The 20,246-nt window shown below is 51.4% G+C and overlaps 1 protein-coding gene and 1 long non-coding RNA gene across 5 annotated transcripts in view; one reads left to right on the forward strand and one right to left on the reverse strand.

Annotated features, from left to right (window-relative positions):
- The first annotated feature begins 51 nt into the window (after nucleotides 1–51).
- Nucleotides 52–2,365, forward strand: LOC118370985 (uncharacterized). Its single transcript, XR_004822905.2, has 3 exons — nucleotides 52–129; nucleotides 262–360; nucleotides 1,824–2,365. It is a non-coding gene; the product is annotated as an uncharacterized LOC118370985 (long non-coding RNA).
- Nucleotides 2,366–2,516: 151 nt separating this feature from the next.
- The window catches only part of LOC118370999 (putative sodium-coupled neutral amino acid transporter 10), a 79,554-nt gene continuing 61,824 nt past the window's right edge, over nucleotides 2,517–20,246 (reverse strand). For 2 of the 4 annotated variants that reach the window (XM_052471667.1, XM_052471678.1), the window contains 6 exons: nucleotides 18,911–19,114; nucleotides 18,298–18,708; nucleotides 18,088–18,189; nucleotides 13,230–13,250; nucleotides 6,154–6,291; nucleotides 2,517–6,022 (listed from right to left, as the gene is read on the reverse strand). In XM_052471667.1, the coding sequence (XP_052327627.1) occupies nucleotides 4,827–6,022; nucleotides 6,154–6,291; nucleotides 13,230–13,250; nucleotides 18,088–18,189; nucleotides 18,298–18,708; nucleotides 18,911–19,114 (2,072 nt within the window). In that variant the 3' untranslated portion in view covers nucleotides 2,517–4,826. The remainder of the gene's footprint in view (nucleotides 6,023–6,153; nucleotides 6,292–13,229; nucleotides 13,251–18,087; nucleotides 18,190–18,297; nucleotides 18,709–18,910; nucleotides 19,115–20,246) is intronic. The other 2 variants (XM_052471668.1, XM_052471670.1) reach the window with 2 other exon arrangements.

The raw sequence follows: 20,246 nt of genomic DNA on the forward strand, positions 1-20,246 counted from the left end.
AACCATTGGCAAATCAAAAAGTCCATAATCCATATTGCCCTAACAAATCACGTTCGTAGATTGCATGCATGTAATTTCCTGATTCAGGGTCAACAACATGGCGCTGTCCATGGACCATGTCATCAAATGGTTTGAGTGATATTTTCCTACGAGTGCCATCTATTTCTATGATACTTACTTAATATTGTACAAGAGCTTATGCAGAGGCATTAGTTCGTTATTCAATTGATTGTATTCGTATTTTTTTTTCCATCGTCAAAGACTATTGATCAAGTGTCTACCCATTGATCAAACGTGTGGACTCGCAGTCGAGAGAGGATGAGATGGTTTCCTTGGCTGTTTGCCCAGTGTACTGGTGGGGTGCGTATGTAGCTACTTGCAAGCTACCTAACAAATATGGGCACTGTAGCCATTCATAATCCAAAAGCATCTATACCTCAGTGGTCATCATACGCTACATGACCAAAAGTATGTAGACACCTGCTCGTAGAACATCTCATTCCAAAATCATGGACATTAATATGGAGTTGGTCCCCCCCCCCCTTTCCTGCTACAACAACAACCTCCACTCTTCTGGGAAGGCTTTCCACTAGATGTTGAAACATTGCTGCAGGGACTTGCTTCCAGTCAGCCATGAGCATTAGTGAGGTTGGGCATTGATGTTGGGCGATTAGGCCTGGCTCACAGTCAGCATTTCAATTCATCCCAAAGGTGTTCAATAGGGTTTGAGGTCAGGGCTCTGTGCAGTCCAGTCAAGTTCTTCCACAGCGATCTCAACAAACCATTTGTGTATGGACCTCGCTTTGTGCACGGGGGTATTGTCATGCTGAAACAGGAAAGGGCCTTCTTCCAACTTTGTGGCAACAGTAAGGGGAACAGCTTTATCTAGAATGTCATTTGTATACTGTAGTGTTAAGATTTCCCTTCACTGGAACTAAGGAGCCTAGCCCAAACCATGATAAACAGCCCCAGACCGCTATTCCTCCGCAATATGCCTTCAGGCAAGTAGCGTTCTCCTTGCATCCGCCAAACCCAGATTCATCAGTCAGACTGCCAGATGGTGACGCGCGATTCATCACTCCAGAGAGCGCGTTTCCAATTGTGGTGAGCTTTACACCACTCCAGCTGACGCTTGGTGATCTAAGGCTTGTGTGCGGCTGCTCGGCCATGGAAACCCATTTCATGAAGCTCCTGACAAAACAGTTGTGTTGACGTTGCTTCCAGAGGCCGTTTTGAACTTGGTAGTGAGTGTTGCAACCAGGACAGCGGTCCCGTTTATTGAGCTTGTGTGGCCTAACGCTTCGCAGTTGAGCCGTTATTGCTCCTAGACGTTGCCACTTCACAATAATAGCACTTATAGTTGACCGGGGCAGTTCTAGCAGGGCAGAAATTTGACTAACTGGCTTGTTGGAAAGGTGGCATCCTACGACGGTGCCACGTTGAAAGTCACTGAGCTCTTCAGTACGGGCCATTCTACTGCCAATTTTTGTCCATGGAGATTGCATGGCTGTGTGCTCGATTATACCTGTCAGCAGCGGGTGTGGCTGAAATAGCTGAATCCACTCATTTGAAGGGGTGTCCACATACTTTTGGTGATGTACTGTATGTAAGTGGGAGAACTCGGAAGGACAGGAATAGCCTGCCAAGGAATTTGGCTTCAATTGTTATGCATGGTGCCAGTGGCCCCCGACTCTTAGGGAATAATCAAGAGGAAACTGAGTGTGGACTAGAAATGACTTGGACCATAGATTCATCTATTCTAACCAGTGAAGTCATCCTCTAAAATCTTATCAAAATACTTCTGAATATCTTGTTCTCCTCAGGCTGCAGTTTACGGGAAGTGTGTGACTGCTTCCACCACAGGCAGACAGGAGCTGAGAAAGGACCTGTGTGTTAGTTTGATGCTCTGAAGGCTTGCTTTGTTACAGCTGTGAATGGCATATTACAGGGGTTTCATTGTACATTTGATCAAATTGTCTGTTTTTGATGTATCAAATTGTCTTGCAGGCCAAGAAGTATCTTCAACACAATCAGGCAATGGACCCAAAGTCCTCCCCCCCCCATGTTGTATCTTCAACATAACCAGGCAATGGACCCAATGTCCCCTCCATGTTCCATGAACATCATATAGTACTGTATCAGTCATGTGCTGAATGACATCTTGTCTCACCTGTTTAAGATTGGTTCCAGGGGTAATGCCAGGACAGTGTTGACAACACTCTTTTCAATAATGCTTTAATGTCATACTGTGTACTAACATGGAGCCCACTACCAAAGACTTGTAGGACTGTGTCTTTATAATATAATGTCCTTTATGGCTCAGTTGGTAAGAAAGAGCATGGCGCTTGCAACGGCAGGATTGTGTCCTGGGGTCACTGATACGTCAAATGTATGCACAGCACGGATGACTTAGTCGATTTGGATAAAAGCATCTGCTAAATGGAATATTGTTATGTAAATACATGTGTATGGGGTCACTTTTGTTCATGTACACAACACACATTTTGACAACTGAATATTTTGCACATTTTTAAGGAACCTTACATCTCAATAGTTACTCACTTTGGCCCATTCATTTCACTGCAAGTTACAATACAAGGCACAAAGCAGTGGCACCCACACAGGATATAACACACAGGTTATAACACACACACAGGACATGACTAAACAAAATAACCACATTACTTTAAGTCATGGAAAACATCATGTATGAAAGGTGGAGAGAGTAGAACCAGAACATGGAATGTAGAACCAGAGTTATGGATTCAGAACTCCTTTGTGGGTAAAACATTTGGGAATTGTACATTACACTGAGTGTACAAAGCATTATGTACACCTGCTTTTTCCATGAGAAACTGACCAGGTGAATCCAGGTGAAAGCTATGATCCCTTATTGATGTCACTTGTTAAATCCACTTCAATGATGAGACGGGTTAAAGAAGGATTTTTAAGCCTTGAGACATGGATTGTGTGTGTGCCATTCAGAGGGTGAATGGGCAAGACAAAAGATTAATCTGCCTTTGAATGGGGTATGGTAGTAGGTGTCAGGCACACCGGTTTGAGTGTGTCAAGAACTCCTATACTGCTGGGTTTTTTCACACTCAACAGTTTCCTGTGTGTATCAAGAATGGCCCACCACCCAAAGGACATCCAGCCAACTTGACAACTGTGGGAAGCATCCCTCTGGGGCGCTTTTGACACCTTGTAGAGTCGAAGCTGTTCTGAGGACAAAAGGGGGTTGTTGCAACTCAATATTAGGAAGGTGTTCTTAATGTTTTGACCAGTCAGTGTAGAAATAAGGCTACACTATACAACACTACAGTAGCAGTTTGTACTCATCAAAATGGAAGTCTGGTTTAAAATTGAGAGGAAAATGTAAGCAAGGAAGCTAACCGATTGATCCTAAATTAAATGTACTATGAATGTTTCCAAAAATATTATGTAAAAAAAAAAAGCAGCATGAGAACATTTAGCTACGTTCAGAAAATAACATATACACTATTTACAGCTCACAATAACTAACATACATTTCAAAGGGCTTAACAAAAGCACAACAGTGACAAAAACAACCACAAGTAATCTCTACAGAGCCTAAATGAAAACTCCACATCACCAAGAAGTATTAAGGGATTTAAAGTGACTCAAACACAGTCATTGGATAGCCCGATAGGTGGTGCATTGCTCTCTCAAACACAGGACAGAAGGAAACTTGGCATGTGGTATTGCATAGCTTAACATACATTACAGTAGAGCATTGAGCTTCTTAATAAAATTTAAAAAATAAGTTCATATTTACATACAAATAGATTTTAAATAGATTTATGGCAGCATAATACAGCATATTATTATAGAATAGTCTACAAGATCATTGCTACAATATCTTTATCATCACTATAACTGCAATGTCTTCTGGAACCATAGAAGGAGCATGCTAAAAACAAACCATTCCGATTTGGTAGAAGAACACAGACTAGGGTCAAATGAAGACACACAGGCAGCCCAATGCTGATCTATCTTCAGCCAATAAATGGTATTATGACCAATCAGATCTTTTGCCAATAATTGGTAAAAAGCTCAGAATTGGGTCGCCTGTGTAAATGCAGCCAGAATGTTCCCTATAACAATCAATGCACCTCACACACTCACAATTCTCCTGTACTGGTCAGGTATTATGAAGACAGGTGGTAAGGCAGAGTGTGATCCATGGTACATGACTGTGTGGGAGAGAAAGAATGTGTGTTGTGAATAGTATGAACGCCTGAATAACTACCAACTGTACGTGTGTGTGTGTGTGTGTGTGTGTGTGTGTGTGTGTGTGTGTGTGTGTGTGTGTGAGAGACAGAATAGGGTGTGCACATTCTAACACAACTATATGTGTGTGTGTGTGTGTGTGTGTGTGTGTGTGTGTGTGTGTGTGTGTGTGTGTGTGTGTGAGAGAGACAGAATAGGGTGTGCACATTCTAACCCAACTATATGTGTGTGTGTGTGTGTGTGTGTGTGACAGAATAGGGTGTGCACATTCTAACCCAACTATATGTGAGTGTTTGTGTAAATACAGGGATTTGCACAGTCCAACCCAACTGTCCGTGAGTGTATGTTATACCGTATTCATGTGCGTGTATACCGGGTAGCCTAGTGGTTAGTGTTGGACTAGTAACCGGAAGGTTGCAAGTTCAAACCCCCGAGCTGACAAGGTACAAATCTGTCGTTCTGCCCCTGAACAGGCAGTTAACCCACTGTTCCTAGTCAGTCATTGAAAATAAGAATTTGTTCTTAACTGACTTGCCTAGTTATATAAAGGTAAAATAACAAATAAACACTCCCAGTTACTCGTCTCTCTCAAGCTCAGAGGTCTGTTTTATCTGCCGTGTGTGTACCAGTGCTCCCCCGAGTGGCGGTGCCTCCAGGGCTGCATGGAGATCCCACCCCCCCATGTCCAAGAAGGGCTCCAGCCCCGGCACACCCCTCCTGGAACCCCCAGCCTCCCCTACCCCCAGGGCTCTCCTCCTCCTCCTCAGGTCCATGTCTCCTTGGTCCCTGGCCTTCTCCTGGACCCCCTGGTCCTGGCCTTTGTGGGTCTTCTCTTCAACAACATCGCTGGAGTCTGACTGGACGGTCGCCCTCTCCTTCAGGTCCCGTCCACTCTTCTTCACAGCCCCTAGTTCTTCTCCTAATCCTGGTTTGACAGGTCCTGGCCCAGCTGCAGCCAGAGCCTGCTCCTCCCGGGCCTTGATGGCGCTCTCCAGCTGTGCCAATTTCTCCTTCTGCTCCTGGTCCTTTTTCTCCTTCTCCGCTCTCTCCATCACCTCTCTCTCCATCACCTCTCTCTCCATCTTCTCCCACTGGATCCTCCCTCGCTCCGCTCTCTCCCTCTCTGCTCGTTCCTTTTCCAGCCTCTCATTCTCTATTCCCTCCTTCTCTACTCTGGAGTTTTCGATCTCCTGCTCTCTCGACAGTCTCTCCCTCCTCTCCCTATCCAACCGTTCCTCCTCCACCCTCCCCTGCACCGCTCTATCAATCCTCACTTCCTCCAGTCTCTCTTTCTCTATCCTCTCCTTCGCCTTGTCCACTACCTCCAACCCTCCTTTAACTACCCCGTCCTCAGCTTTGGCAGGTGGCAGCTGGGCTGGTTCTACCTTCATCCCCTCTGTCACCTCCTGACCCAGCGGTACTCCCCTAGCCCCAAGGTCCCTCTCCTTAGGGGCCTCCACCTCTGCCCCTGCCACGATTGCTGCCTCAGCCAAAACGGGCCGTTTAGGGACCTCCAGAAGTACTTCTTGTTTGGCAATAACAGAGGCAACCACTTTGAAGACCTGCTCTTCTGCACTCTTCTCCACAGGGAGGACCTCATTGTGGGGCTGGATGTGAGGCTCGGCCCCTCCGGCGTGTGGAGCTCCAGCGGGCTCCCCAGGCTCCATGGTGTCTGAGGCCAGGGCAGGACCACCTTGAGCTGGGCCTTTGGGTTTGGATGCGCCCCCCTCCTCCTGGACCCCCTTATCTGCATCGGCCTCTGAAGCTCCATCTGTCGTAATACAAAGATTGTTATTTACTTTCCCTTTTAATAACCAAACAGTTGAATTACTCAACACTTTGATACACATCACAATATAAAGACAGAACACGTATGAGTGTGCACACGCTGTGCGTCTGTACCGGTCTTTCTGGGGTGCATCTCCTGGTGCTGTTCCTGTATGACAGCCAGTAGTTTCTCCTGCTGGTCCAACAGCCTCTTCTGCTGCTCCTGCTGCTCCTTTATAAGCTGCAGCAGAGCAGCATGGTCCAACTGACCCTCTACATGGGGGAGACAGGGTGAGAACACACCAAACACACACGGGGAGTCAATTACAAGTGGGTTGGGTTGAATATACCATTCATAAATTATATATTTGGAGGTATTGGAGGGAGAAAGGGTATTTGATTTATCCAGACAAACAGTATAGGGATGTGTTTAAGGGTGGGGGGGGCCTAGCGAAGGATTAACTCAGTCAAATGAATGTTGGGTATGGTTGGTGGTTTAGAACTTGAGGGTTATGGCCATTTGGGTTAGGGGGACACAGAATTAGAAAGGTGAGTGACGATGTGAATACAGAGAGTGAGAGAAACACTTTGAACCCGCTAAACAAACATGAGTTATCTATCCAAAACAGAGATGTATGGATAAACCACTACTCCAATCCTTTTGTCTCTATAACAAAGAACTAATAGCAAAAACATATACATGATCAAATACAAATCTTAGAATCAACTATTAAAGACTACCAGATTCTCCAATTACATTTATTGAACTACAGGACAAAATACAAACCCTCCAACCCAAAAAGGTCTGTGGTGTTGATATCCTCAATGAAATGATCAAATATACAAACTACAAATTCCAATTGGCTATACTTAAACTTTGTAACATCATCCTCAGCTCTTGCAACTTCTGCAATATTTGGAACCAAGGACATATCACCCCAATCCATGAAAGTGGAGACAAACTTGACCCCAATAACTACCGTGGGATATGAGTCAACAGCAAACTTGTGAAAATCTACTGCATCATCAACAGAAGACATTTCCTCAGTGAAAACAAAGTACTGAGAAATTGTCAAATTAGCTTTTTACCAAATAACAGACCACGTATTCACCCTGTACACCCTAATTGACAAACAAACCAAAACGAAGGCAAAGTCTTCCCATGCTTTCTTGATTTCAAAAAAGCTTAACACAATTTGGCATGAGGGTCTGCTATACAAATAGATGGAAAGCGGTGTTGGAGAAAAATACAACAGTGCGCGCTTAAAATGGGCAAAAAAAACACATTTCTTTCCACAGGGCCGTGGGGTGAGACAGGGATGTACAGTACCAGTCAAAAGTTTAGACACACCTACTCAATCAAGGGTTTTTCTTTATTTTGACTATGGGATGACATATCGGATGACATATCGCTGCAGAATGCTGTGGTACCCATGCTGGTTAAGTGTGCCTTGAATTCTAAATAAATCAGACAGTGTCACGAGCAAAGCACCCCCCAAACCATCACAACTCCTCCTCCATGCTTCACGGTGGGAACCACACATGCAGAGATCATCCAATCACCTACTCTAAGTCTCAAAGACACGGATGTTGGATCAGATCAAAGGACAGATTTCCACTGGTCTAATGTCCATTGCTCGTGTTTTTTGGCCCAAGCAAGTCTCTTCTTATTATTGGTGCCCTTTAGTAGTAGTTTCTTTGCAGCAATTCAACCATGAAGGCCTGATTCACGTCTCCTCTGAACAGATGATGTTGAGCTGTTTAGTTGAGATGTTTATTTGGGCTGTAATCTGAGGTGCAGTTAACTCTAATGAATTTATCCTCTCCAGAGGTAACTCTTTGTCTTCCTTTCCTGTGGCGGATTATTAAACATAAGAATGAGTGTGAGGTGTTGTCAGAACCCAGCTCGTGAGAAGTGACAGAGAGCTCTTAGGACCAGGGCCCTAATAATAATCAATAACTTTGCTCTTTATTTAGCAATCTTACATATAAAACCTTAAATTGTTCATCAAAAATTGTGAATAACTCACCACAGGTTAATGACAAGGATGTGCTCGAAAGGATGCACATACATAACTCTACAATGTTGGCTTGTATTGGAGAGTCTCAGTCTTATATCATTTTCCACACACAGTCTGTGCCTGTATTTAGTTTTCATGCTAGTGATTAGAGGTCGACCGATTAATCGGAATTAGGGCTGATTTCAAGTTTTCATAACAATCGGTAATCTGCACACCGATTATGGCCGATTACGTTGCACTCCACGAGGAGACTGCGTGGCAGGCTGACTACCTGTTATGCGAGTGCAGCAAGGAGCCAAGGTAAGGTGCTAGCTAGCATTAAACATATCTTATTAAAAAAAACTATTCATCTTAACATAATCACTAGTTAACTACACATGGTTGCGTTTCATATAATCGATGCAGTGCCTGTTAATTTATCATTAAATCACAGGCTACTTTGCCAAACTGGTGATTTAACAAGCGCATTCACGAAAAAAGCACTGTCGTTGCAGCAATGTACCTAACCATAAACATCAATGCCTTTCTTAAAATCAATACACAAGTATATATTTTTAAACCTGCATATTTAGTTAATATTGCTTGCTAACATGAATTTCTTTTAACTAGGGAAATTGGGTCACTTCTCTTGCGTTCTGTGCAACAGAGTCAGGGTATATGCAGCAGTTTGGGCCGCCTGACTCGTTGCGAACTGTGTGAAGACCATTTCTTACTAACAAAGACAGTAATTAATTTGCCAGAATTGTACATAATTATGACAAAACATTGAAGGTTGTGCAATTTAACAAGAATATTTAGACTTATGGATGCCACCCGTTAGATAAAATATGGAATGGTTCCATATTTCACTAAAAGAATAAACGTTTTGTTTTCAAAATGACAGTTTCCGGATTTGACCATATTAATGACCCAAGGCTCGTATTTCTGTGTGTTATTATAAGTAAGTCTATTATTTGACAGAGCAGTCTGACTGAGGGATGGTAGGCAGCAGCAGGCTCGTAAGCATTCATTCAAACAGCACTTTCCTGCATTTGCCATCAGCTCTTCGCTCTGCTTCAAGCATTGCGCTGTTTATGACTTCAAGCCTATGAACTCCCGTGATGAGGCTGGCAATATTAAAGTACCTATTAGAACATCCAATAGTCAAAGGTATATGAAATACAAATGGTATAGAGAGAAATAGTTCTATAATAACTACAACCTAAAACGTATTACCTGGGCATATTAAAGACTCATGTTAAAAGGAACCACCAGCTTTCATATGTTCTCATGTTCTGAGCAAAGGAACTTAATCGTTAGCTTTCTTACATGGCATATATTGCACTTTTACTTTATTCTCCAACACTTGGTTTTTGCATTATTTAAACCAAATTGAACATGTTTCATTATTTCTTTGAGACTAAATTGATTTTATTGATGCATTACATTAAGTTAAAATAAGTGTTAATTCAGTATTGTTGTAATTGTCATTATTACAAATATATATTTAAAAAAATAAAAACTTTTTTTTTATTATTAAAAATCAGCCAATTAATCAGTATAGGTTTTTTTGTCCTCCAATAATCTGTATCGGTGTTGAAAAATCATAGTCGGTTGACCTCTACTAGTGATGGCAGAGAATCCACTCTCACTTACAGTTGAAGTCGGAGGTTTACATACACATTAGCCAACTACATTTACACTCAGTTTTCACAATTCCTGACATTTTATCGTTGTAAAAATTACTATCACTTTATTTTAAGAATGTGAAATGTCAGAATAATAGTAGAGAGAATGATTAATTTCAGCTTTTATTTCTTTCATCACATTCCCAGTGGGTCATAAATTTACATACACTCAATTAGTATGGTAGCATTTCCTTTAAATTGTTTAACTTGGGTCAAACGTTTCAGGTAGCCTTCCACAAGCATCCCACAATATGTTGGGTGAATATTGGCCCATTCCTCCTGACAGAGCTGGTGTAACTGAGTTAGGTTTGTAGGCCTCCTTGCCCGCACAGGCTTTTTCAGTTCTGCCCACAAATTTTCTATGGGATTGAGGTCAGGGCTTTGTGATGGCCACTCCAATACCTTGACTTTGTTGTCCTTAAGCCATTTTGCCACAACTGTGGAAGTATGCTTGGGGTCATTGTTCATTTGGAAGACCCATTTGCGACAAAGCTTTAACTTCCTGAAATGTTGCTTCAAAATATTCACAATTTTCCTACCTCATGACGCCATCTATTTTGTTTAGGCACCAGTCCCTCCTGCAGCAAAGCATCCCCACAACATAACGCTGCCACCCCCGTGCTTCATGGTTGGGATGGTGTTCTTCGGCTTGCAAACCTCCTCCTTTTTCCTCCAAACATAAATACGTCATTATGGCCAAACAGTTATATTTTTGTTTCATCAGACCAGAGGACATTTCTACGAAAAGTATTATCTTTGTCCCCATGTGCAGTTGCAAACCGTAGTCTGGCTTTTTTATGGTGGGTTTGGAGCAGTGGCTTCTTCCTTGCTGAGCGGCCTTTCAGGTTATGTCAATATAGGACTAGTTCTACTGTGAATATAGATACTTTTATACCCGTTTCCGCCAGCATCTTCACAAGGTCCTTTGCTGTTGTTCTGGGATTGATTTGCACTTTTTGCACCAAAGTACGTTCATCTCTAGGAGTGGTTGAAAACCGAGTTTTAATGACTCCAACTTAAGTGTATGTAAACTTCCGACTTCAACTGTAGGTACATGGTTGCAAAGGGCATCAGTGCCTTAACAGCACGATTTGCCAAGGCAGGATACTCTGAGCGCAGCTCGATCCACAAATATGGCAGTGGCTTCTGATTAAAATCAGTTCTCACAGAACCGCTTGTTGCAATTTTGATGAGGCCCTCTTCTTCAGATATAAGTAAGTGGACTGGAGGCAGGGCATGAAAGGGCTAACAAATCTAGTTATTGGTGTCATCTATTTCGAGGAAAGTACCTGCGTAATTACGCAACCAACTCACTCAGGTGGTTCGCTATATCAAATGTGACATTGTCCGTAAGCTTGAGTTCATTTGTACACAAAATATGATACAATGATGGAAAGATCTGTGTGTTGTCCTTGTTAATGCAGACAGAAAGGAGCTCCAACTTCTTAATCATAGCCTCAATGTTGTCCCGCACACTGATTATAGTTGCGGAGAGTCCCTTTAAATCCTTGATTCAGATCATTCAGGTGAGAAAAAAAACACCCAGTCGTGTGAAAAACGTCATCATCATGCAAGCAGTCAGTCAAGTAAAAATTATTGTCAGTCAATAAAACTTTACACTTGTCTCTCAATTAAAAAAAAAACGTGTCAATACTTTGCCCCTTGATAACCAGCACACTTCTATTTATTGTAAAAGCGTTACATGGTCGTTGCCCATATCACTGCATAGTGCAGAAAATACACGAGTTCAGGGGTCTTGCGTTAACAAAGTTAACCATTTTCACTGTAGTGTCCAAAACGTCTTTCAAACGGTCAGGCATTCCTATGGCAGCAAGAGCCTCTCAGTGGATGCTGCAGTGTACCCAAGTGGCATAGGGAGCAACTGCTTGAACGTGCGTTACCACTCCACTATGTCTCCCGGTCATGGCTTTTACGCCATCATAGAATTCACTGGCTTGTATGCGAAGCAGTAATAGTTTCAAAACATCTCCTGCCATGTCACTGATGCGTCATGAAACAGTGTTGTTTGATGAAGGCATTGTCTGTATAGGTTTTTTGGCCTTCTCCCCCAGCATTGTCCCAGCCATATTTGCGACAGCAGGAAGAATTAAGTCCTCCACAATAGTATGGGGCTTGCCTCTCTCAGCCACTCGGTAGCTCACCATATAAGACACTTCTAGCTCCTTCTTATTAATGGTATCTGTTGCTTTTACACGTCTTACTTCTCGAAAGTCGTCTTAATTCTCGCTCAAATAACTCCTGTGGCTTATTTTTCAAATTGGCATGTTTTGTTTCTAAATGTCTGCGCAACAGTGAAAGTTTCATCGAGTTGTGAGATAGTACTTTGCACATATAACACACTGTGGCTGAGGAAAGGCACTACTCCCAATATAAGTGAACCCCAAATCAATGTAGATTTCATCATATTTGCGCCTCTTCGATGGTCCAACGTCCCTGTCTGTTTGGTGCTTTCCCTGGGAAGGGGCAGTAGTTCTTCGGCTGCATCAGATTCACAACTGTCAGTGTCCATGCTAGCTGGGCTAACAACAAATGTAGAATTACTGATGCTAGCATTGGATGTGCTCGTGGAAGCAGAACAACTTGTGTCGTCGACAGCTGCAGGTGTAGTACTGCTGGTAGTAGCAGTATGATGCCCTAGTAGTAGTAGCAGTACTACCAGTAAAACTGGTATGTGTCTCTATGGACACATCTATCAATTGTCGAGCAAACGGAATGAGCAGCAACTACACTTGGCTACATACGGACCGTTAGTGGAATTCCCGCGAGAGAGTAGCGATTAATGTGATTGGATGTTAATTATTTGACTAGGCTACTTGTATTTGACATTGTGTTGTTATTTCGCTGAACACTAAATGGTTGAACTTTATTTTTGGCAGTGAAACGAAGCTACTCAGGCGAGAAGAAAAAAAAACTCACCCAAATGTATAGCCCCATTTTCAAATATAAATGTTATTTAAAAAATACATGTGAATCACATTTTTATTTGGCGTACCCCCGACGGCATTGCACGTAGTACCCCAGTTTGGGATACCTTCCCTAGAGCACACAACAAACTATACATACCTCGGCCTAAACATCAGCACCACAGGTAACTTCCACAGAGCTGTGAACGATCTGAGAGACAAGGCAAGAAGGGCCTTCTACGCCATCAAAAGGAATATAATAACATTCGACAAAACAATTAGGACCTGGCTAAAAATACTTGAATCAGTTATAGAACCCATTTCCCTTTATGGTTGTGAGGTCTGGGATCCGCTCACCAACCAAGAATTCACAAAATGAACAAACACCAAATTTAGACTCTGAATGCAAAAATATCCTCTGTGTACAATGTAAAACACCAAATACATGCAGAGCAGATTTAGGCTGATACCAGCTAACTTACAAAATTCAGAAAAGAGCCGTTAAGTTCTACAACCACCTAAAAGGTAGTGATTCCCAAACCTTCCATAACAAGTTGAGAGAACGACAGAGCGACAGAAGGCGAGGGATGAGTTCATACCTGCAACCAGCTTTTTTATCACTGTGACAGGAGCCAGTATACAGGAAAAGAAAGGAGAGAGACAAGAGTTAGAGGAGCGAAACCAAAAACCTGATGTGGTGTATCCTGAGTGAATCAACCCATGTCTGTCTGTCGGTCTGCCCTGGTCCGTCTGTCAGTCTGTCCGCCCCCGGTCCGTCTGTCAGTCTGTCCGCCCCCGGTCCGTCTGTCAGTCTGTCCGCCCCCGGTCCGTCTGTCAGTCTGCCCGGTCTGGTCCGTCCGTCCGCCCTGGTCTGGTCCGTCCGTCCGCCCTGGTCTGGTCGGTCCGTCCGCCCTGGTCTGGTCGGTCCGTCCGCCCTGGTCTGGTCGGTCCGTCCGCCCTGGTCTGGTCCGTCCGCCCTGGTCCGTCCGCCCTGGTCCGGTCCGTCCGTCCTGGTCCGGTCCGTCCGTCCGCCCTGGTCCGGTCCGTCCGTCCGCCCTGGTCCGGTCCGTCCGTCCGTCCGTCCGCCCTGGTCCGGTCCGTCCGTCCGCCCTGGTCCCGTCCGTCCGCCCTGGTCCCGTCCGTCCGCCCTGGTCCCCGTCCGTCCGTCCTGGTCCCCGTCCGTCCGTCCTGGTCCCGTCCGTCCGTCCTGGTCCCGTCCGTCCGTCCGCCCTGGTCCGGTCCGTCCGTCCGCCCTGGTCCGGTCCGTCCGTCCGCCCTGGTCCGGTCCGTCCGTCCGGGTACGCTCCGTCCGTCCGTCCGCCCTGGTCCGGTCGGCCGGTCCGTCCGTCCGTCCGTCCGTCCGCCCTGGTCCGGTCCGTCCGCCCTGGTCCGGTCCGTCCGCCCGGGTCCGGTCCGTCCGCCCTGGTCCGTCCGTCCGCCCTGGTCCGGTCCGTCCGTCCGCCCTGGTCCGTCCGCCCTGGTCCGGTCCGTCCGTCCGCCCTGGTCCGGTCCGTCCGTCCGTCGCCCTGGACCGGTCCGTCCGCGCCCTGGTCCGGTCCGTCCGCCGTCCGTCCGTCCGTCGCCCGCCCGTCCGTCCGTCTGTCCGCCCTGGTCCGGTCCGTCCTGGTCCGGTCCGTCCGTCCGTCCGCCCTGGTCCGTCCGTCCGCCCTGGTCCGGTCCGTCCGTCCGCCCCTCCTGGTCCGGTCCGTCCGTCCGTCCGCCCTGATTCGGTCCGTCCGTCCGCCCCTCCTGGTCCGGTCCGTCCGTCCGTCCGCCCTGATCCGGTCCGTCCGTCCGCCCCCCTGGGTCCGTCCGTCCGTCCGTCCGTCCCGTCCCCTGATCCGGTCCGTCCGTCCCGTCGGTCCTCCGTCCGCCCGTCCGGTCCGTCCGTCCGTCCGCCCTGGTCCGTCCGTCCGTCCGTCCGTCCGCCCGTCCCCGTCCTGTCCGTCCGCCCGTCCGTCCGTCCGTCCGCCCTGTCCGTCCGTCCGTCCGTCCGCCCCTGGTCCGTCCGTCCGTCCGTCCGCCCCTCGTCGTGGTCGGTCCGTCCGTCCGTCCGCCCTGTCCGGTCCGTCCGTCCGTCCGGGTCGGTCCGTCGCCCGCCCTGGTCCGTCCGTCCGTCCGTCCTCCGTCGGTCCGTCCGTCGTCCGTCCGTCCGCCCGTCCCGGTCCGTCCGTCCGCCCTCCGTCCGTCCGTCCGTCCTGGTCCGTCCGTCCGCCCTGGTCCGTCCGTCCGTCCGCCCTGGTCCGGTCCGTCCGTCCGCCCGTGGTCCGCCCTGGTCCGGTCCGTCCGTCCGCCCTGGTCGGTCCGTCCGTCCCCTCCCGGTCCGTCCGTCCGCCCTGGTCCGTCCGTCCGTCCGTCCCTGGTCTTGTCCGTCCGTCCCGCCCTGGTCCGTCCGTCCGTCCGTCCCCGTCCCCGTCCGTCCGTCGCCCTGTCCGTCCGTCCGGTCCGTCCGTCCGTCCGCGTCCGTCCGTCCGCCCGTCCGTCCGTCGTCCGTCCGTCCGTCCGTCCGTCCGTCCGTCCGTCCGCCCTGGTCCGGTCCGGTCCGTCCGTCCGTCCGCCCGTCGTCCGTCCGTCCGTCCGTCCGTCCTGGTCCGTCCGTCCGTCCGTCCGCCCGTCCGTCCGTCCGCCCGTCCGCCGTCCGTCCGTCCGTCCGTCCGCCCTGGTCCGTCCGTCCGTCCGTCCCCGCCCGTCCGTCCGTCCGTCCGTCCGTCCGTCCGTCCGTCCCGTCCGTCCGTCCGTCCGCCCGTCCGTCCGTGTCCGTCCGTCCGTCCGTCCGTCCGTCCGTCCGTCCGTCCGTCCGTCCGTCCGTCCGTCCGCCCTCCGTCCGGTCGGTCCGTCCGTCCGTCCCCCTGTCCGTCCGTCCGTCCGTCCGTCCGTCCGTCCGTCCGCCCGTCCGTCCGTCCGTCCGTCCGCCCCGTCCGTCCGTCCGTCCGTCCGTCCGCCCTGGTCCGTCCGTCCGTCCGTCCGTCGTCCGTCCGTCCGTCCGTCCGTCCGCCCGTCCGTCCGGTCCGTCCGTCCGTCCGTCCGTCCGTCCGTCCGTCCGTCCGCCCTCCGTCCGTCGTCCGTCCGTCCGCCCCCGTCCGTCCGTCCGTCCGTCCGTCCACACCCGCCCTGTCCGTCCGTCCGTCCGCCCTGGTCCGTCCGTCCGTCCGTCCGTCCGTCCGTCCCTGGTCCGTCCGTCCGTCCGTCCGTCCGTCCGTCCGTCCGTCCGTCCGTCCGTCGTCCGCCCGTCCGTCCGTCCCGCCCGTCCGTCCCGTCCGTCCCGTCCGCCCTGGTCGTCGTCGGTCCGTCCGCCCGTCCGTCCGTCCGTCCGTCCGTCCGTCCGTCCGTCCGTCCGTCCGTCCGTCCGTCCGTCCGTCCGTCCGTCCGTCCGTCCGTCCGTCCGTCCGTCCGTCCGCCCCGTCCGTCCGTCCGTCCGTCCGTCCGTCCGTCCGCCCTGGTCCGTCCGTCGTCCGTCCGTCCGCCCCGTCCGTCCGTCCGTCCGTCCGTCCGTCCGTCCGTCCGTCCGGTCCGTCCGTCCGTCCGTCCGCCCGTCCGTCCGTCCGTCCGTCGGTCCGTCCGTCCGTCCGTCCGTCCGTCCGTCCGTCCGTCCGTCCGTCCGTCCGTCCGTCCGTCCCTGGTCCGTCCGTCCGTCCGTCCGTCCGTCCGTCCGTCCGTCCGTCCGTCCGTCCGGTCCGTCCGTCCGTCCGTCCGTCCGTCCGGTCCGTCCGTCCGTCCGTCCGTCCGTCCGCCCGTCCGTCCGTCCGTCCGTCCGTCCGTCCCGTCCGTCCGTCCGTCCGTTTCCCGTCCGTCCGTCCGTCCGCCCGTCCGTCCGTCCACCCGCCTGGTCCGTCGGTCCGTCCGTCCGTCCGTCCGTCCGTCCGTCCGTCCGTCCGTCCGGTCCGTCCGCCCTGGTCCGTCCGTCCGTCCGCCCGTCCGTCCGTCCGTCCTGGTCCGGTCCGTCCGCCCTGGTCCGGTCCGTCCGTCCGTCCGTCCGTCCGCCCCGGTCCGTCCGTCCGTCCGTCGTCCGTCCGTCCGTCCCCGCCCTGTGTCCGTCGGTCCGTCCGTCCGTCCGTCCGTCCGTCCGGTCGGCCGTCCGTCCGTCCGTCCGTCCCCGCCCTGGTCCGGTCGGTCCGTCCGTCCCCGTCCGTCCGCCCGTCCGTCGGCCCGTCCGTCCGTCCGTCCGCCCTGGTCCGGTCTGTCCGTCCGTCCGTCCGTCCGTCCGTCCGTCCGTCCGTCCTGGTCCGGTCGGTCCGTCCTGGTCCGGTCGGTCGGTCCGTCCGTCCGTCCCCGCCCTGGTCCGGTCGGTCCGTCCGTCCCCGCCCTGGTCCGGTCGGTCCGTCCGTCCCCGCCCTGGTCCGGTCGGTCCGTCCGTCCCCGCCCTGGTCCGGTCCGTCCGTCCGTCCGCCCTGGTCCGGTCGGTCCGTCCGTCCGTCCGTCCGCCCTGGTCCGGTCGGTCCGTCCGTCCGTCCGTCCGCCCTGGTCCGGGTCCGTCCGTCCGTCCGTCCGCCCTGGTCCGGTCGGTCCGTCCGTCCGTCCGTCCGTCCGCCCTGGTCCGGTCGGTCCGTCCGTCCGTCCGTCCGCCCTGGTCCGGTCGGTCCGTCCGTCCGTCCGCCCTGGTCCGTCCGGTCCGTCCGTCCGTCCGCCCTGGTCCGGTCGGTCCGTCCGTCCGTCCGCCCTGGTCCGGTCGGTCCGTCCGTCCGTCCGCCCTGGTCCGGTCCGTCCGTCCGCCCTGGTCCGGTCGGTCCGTCCGTCCGCCCTGGTCCGGTCGGTCCGTCCGCCCTGGTCCGGTCGGTCCGTCCGCCCTGGTCCGGTCGGTCCGTCCGCCCTGGTCCGGTCGGTCCGTCCGTCCGTCCGCCCTGGTCCGGCCGGTCCGTCCGTCCGTCCGTCCGTCCGCCCTGGTCCGGTCCGTCCGTCCTGGTCCGGTCCGGTCCGTCCGTCCGTCCGCCCTGGTCGGTCCGTCCGTCCGTCCGTCCGCCCTGGTCGGTCCGTCCGTCCGTCCGCCCTGGTCCGTCCGTCCGTCCGTCCGCCCTGGTCCGGTCCGTCCGTCCGTCCGCCCTGGTCCGGTCCGGTCCGTCCGTCCGTCCGCCCTGGTCCGGTCCGTCCGTCCGTCCGCCCTGGTCCGGTCTGGTCCGGTCCGTCCGTCCGCCCTGGTCCGGTCCGTCCGTCCGTCCGCCCTGGTCCGGTCTGGTCCGTCCGTCCGCCCTGGTCCGGTCTGGTCCGTCCGTCCGCCCTGGTCCGGTCTGGTCCGTCCGTCCACCCTGGTCTGGTCCGTCCGTCCACCCTGGTCTGGTCCGTCCGTCCACCCTGGTCTGGTCCGTCCGTCCACCCTGGTCTGGTCCGTCCGTCCACCCTGGTCTGGTCTGTCTTGTCTGTGCACTGTTAACCCTGGTGCTTGTTCTGTACTTCAATCCTACTCCTATTTTTTCTTTCTTTAATCTTGCTTATCCTTAGTGCAATTTCCACTCCTCCACTTACCATCCATCTTGTCCTCCACTCCTCTCTCCTTAACCTCTGGAACAGCAGCCCCCTCTGCTGCCACGGGAACCACTGCTTCAGCAACTGGGGCCGCCGGCTCACCTAAACCACATGGTCAAAGGCCAGGTGTCCAACACATCTACAGCCAATCAAATCACCGAGAGCATCTGAGATGATTGAATGTTCTGGATAAAGACCAGTCATACTCACGTTTCCCAGCAACCTCTGGGGCTTTGGCCGCATCAACCAGCGCCTGCTCAGCCACCACATCCTTCCCAACAAGCATTGGGGCAATTTTCTCCACTTGCTCTAGGGGTGGGACTTCCTGTTTCTTCCCCGCCCCCGGGTCAGGCTTCTCCAGCACCGCATTGGACTGCACCTCTGCTCCTCCCACTTCCTCCTTTTTCACCAACAAAGGAAGTTTCTCCTCCTCCTCTCCTCCCTCTTTATTCTTCACCTCTTCCTGGTCCGCCACTCCCTGACCCTCAGACTCTTCTCCTCCCGCTGCAGGTTGGTTCTCCTCCTCCAGCTCTGCGTCATTCTTCCTCTTCTCTATCTGGACCTCGTCATGGGGGATGGGCGGCTCGTGCCGATGGGCCTCCCCTTCAGGTACCGCCACACCTGGAGGAGGGGGAATACACACAGCTATAACACATGGAGTTTCAGGTGCTGCTGTAAATAGTATTCTGACAAACAACCCATCACTAATAGATTATTGCTTTTCTTCTATGTTCTAGTCTAGTGGATTCCCCCTGGTTCTATAGCATTCCCCCTGGTTCTAAAGGGTTCCCTTGGTTCTAAAGGGTTCCCCCTGGTTCTGTACCTGCATCAGGGCGGTCCAGCTGCACTTCCTCCTCCTCCTTCCTGTCTGGAACTCCTTGTTCAGGTCCTTTGATCTGGGGGGGCTCAGCCTGTTCCTGCTGTCTCTCTACTGGATGGACTGGCTTTAAAGCAGCAGGGGCCTTATGCCTCTCCACTAACACAGGCTTCACCTCAGGCTGTTTCGCTACCACCGGCTTCTCTACTGCTAGGAAGGAACAATTTGTTTGTATGTGTAAGAGCCACTAGATGGCAGCAGAAATCTAAGCTATAAAGAGATGCAACACTAATACGGACCTACAATACAACCTAAGAGAATGAGAAGGGGACAGAGAAAACAGACAGCGACAGAGAGCGAGCGAGACAGCAGACTCTGGGGCTTTGGTCGCATCAACCAGCGCCTGCTCAGAGCGAGCGACACAGAGAGCTAGGGAGAGAGACAGAGAGCTAGGGAGAGAGACAGAGAGCTAGGGAGAGAGACAGAGAGCTAGGGAGAGAGACAGAGAGCTAGGGAGAGAGACAGAGAGCTAGGGAGAGAGACAGAGCTAGGGAGAGAGACAGAGCTAGGGAGAGAGACAGAGCTAGGGAGAGAGACAGAGCTAGGGAGAGAGACAGAGCTAGGGAGAGAGACAGAGCTAGGGAGAGAGACAGAGCTAGGGAGAGAGACAGAGCTAGGGAGAGAGACAGAGCTAGGGAGAGAGACAGAGCTAGGGAGAGAGATAGAGCTAGGGAGAGAGATAGAGCTAGGGAGAGACAGGGACCCATGCTTCCGTTATCATTCATCTGCAATAAACAGGAAACAGGTGTGGAAGGAAGTGGATGACTATCAGTCAGAGGGACAGGGAGATAAATAAAGAAAGACAGTTAGAGGTAGAGATGGAAAGAGGAGAATGGAAGGAAGGATGAGGCTGTGTGAACTGTCCTTGCTCCAGTGTGTGTAACTCTCTCTCATTTTTATGACCCCCTCCCTCTTCTCTTACCCAAACCCCTAACCACCCCAAACCCTGGCCCTCCTGTCTCACTCATCTCTCCCCTCATTTCCTCTGTCTGTTCCTCTGAATCGTCTCCCTCCATCTTATCCCGTTACAGGAAAGAGATAGCAGGCATTTCAGCTGCCCAGGAGAGGGGGAAAGAGAAGGAGAGAGGGAAGAGGAGAGAGAAAATGAAGTAGGAGAGGGGGAGAGAGCGAGATGGGGGGGGGCAACTGGAGTTTGAAGAGCATCACTCTGGATCCATCAATGTCAAAGGCTGCCCCTCTTATCCTCTACCCCATCTGTCTAGCTGTCTGTCAGTCAAACATTCAATATATTCCCACATTGATAAAGGAATGTATATGTTTA

Source organism: Oncorhynchus keta, chromosome 2 (genome assembly GCF_023373465.1).
Source record: "Oncorhynchus keta strain PuntledgeMale-10-30-2019 chromosome 2, Oket_V2, whole genome shotgun sequence".
Lineage (NCBI taxonomy): Eukaryota > Metazoa > Chordata > Actinopteri > Salmoniformes > Salmonidae > Oncorhynchus > Oncorhynchus keta.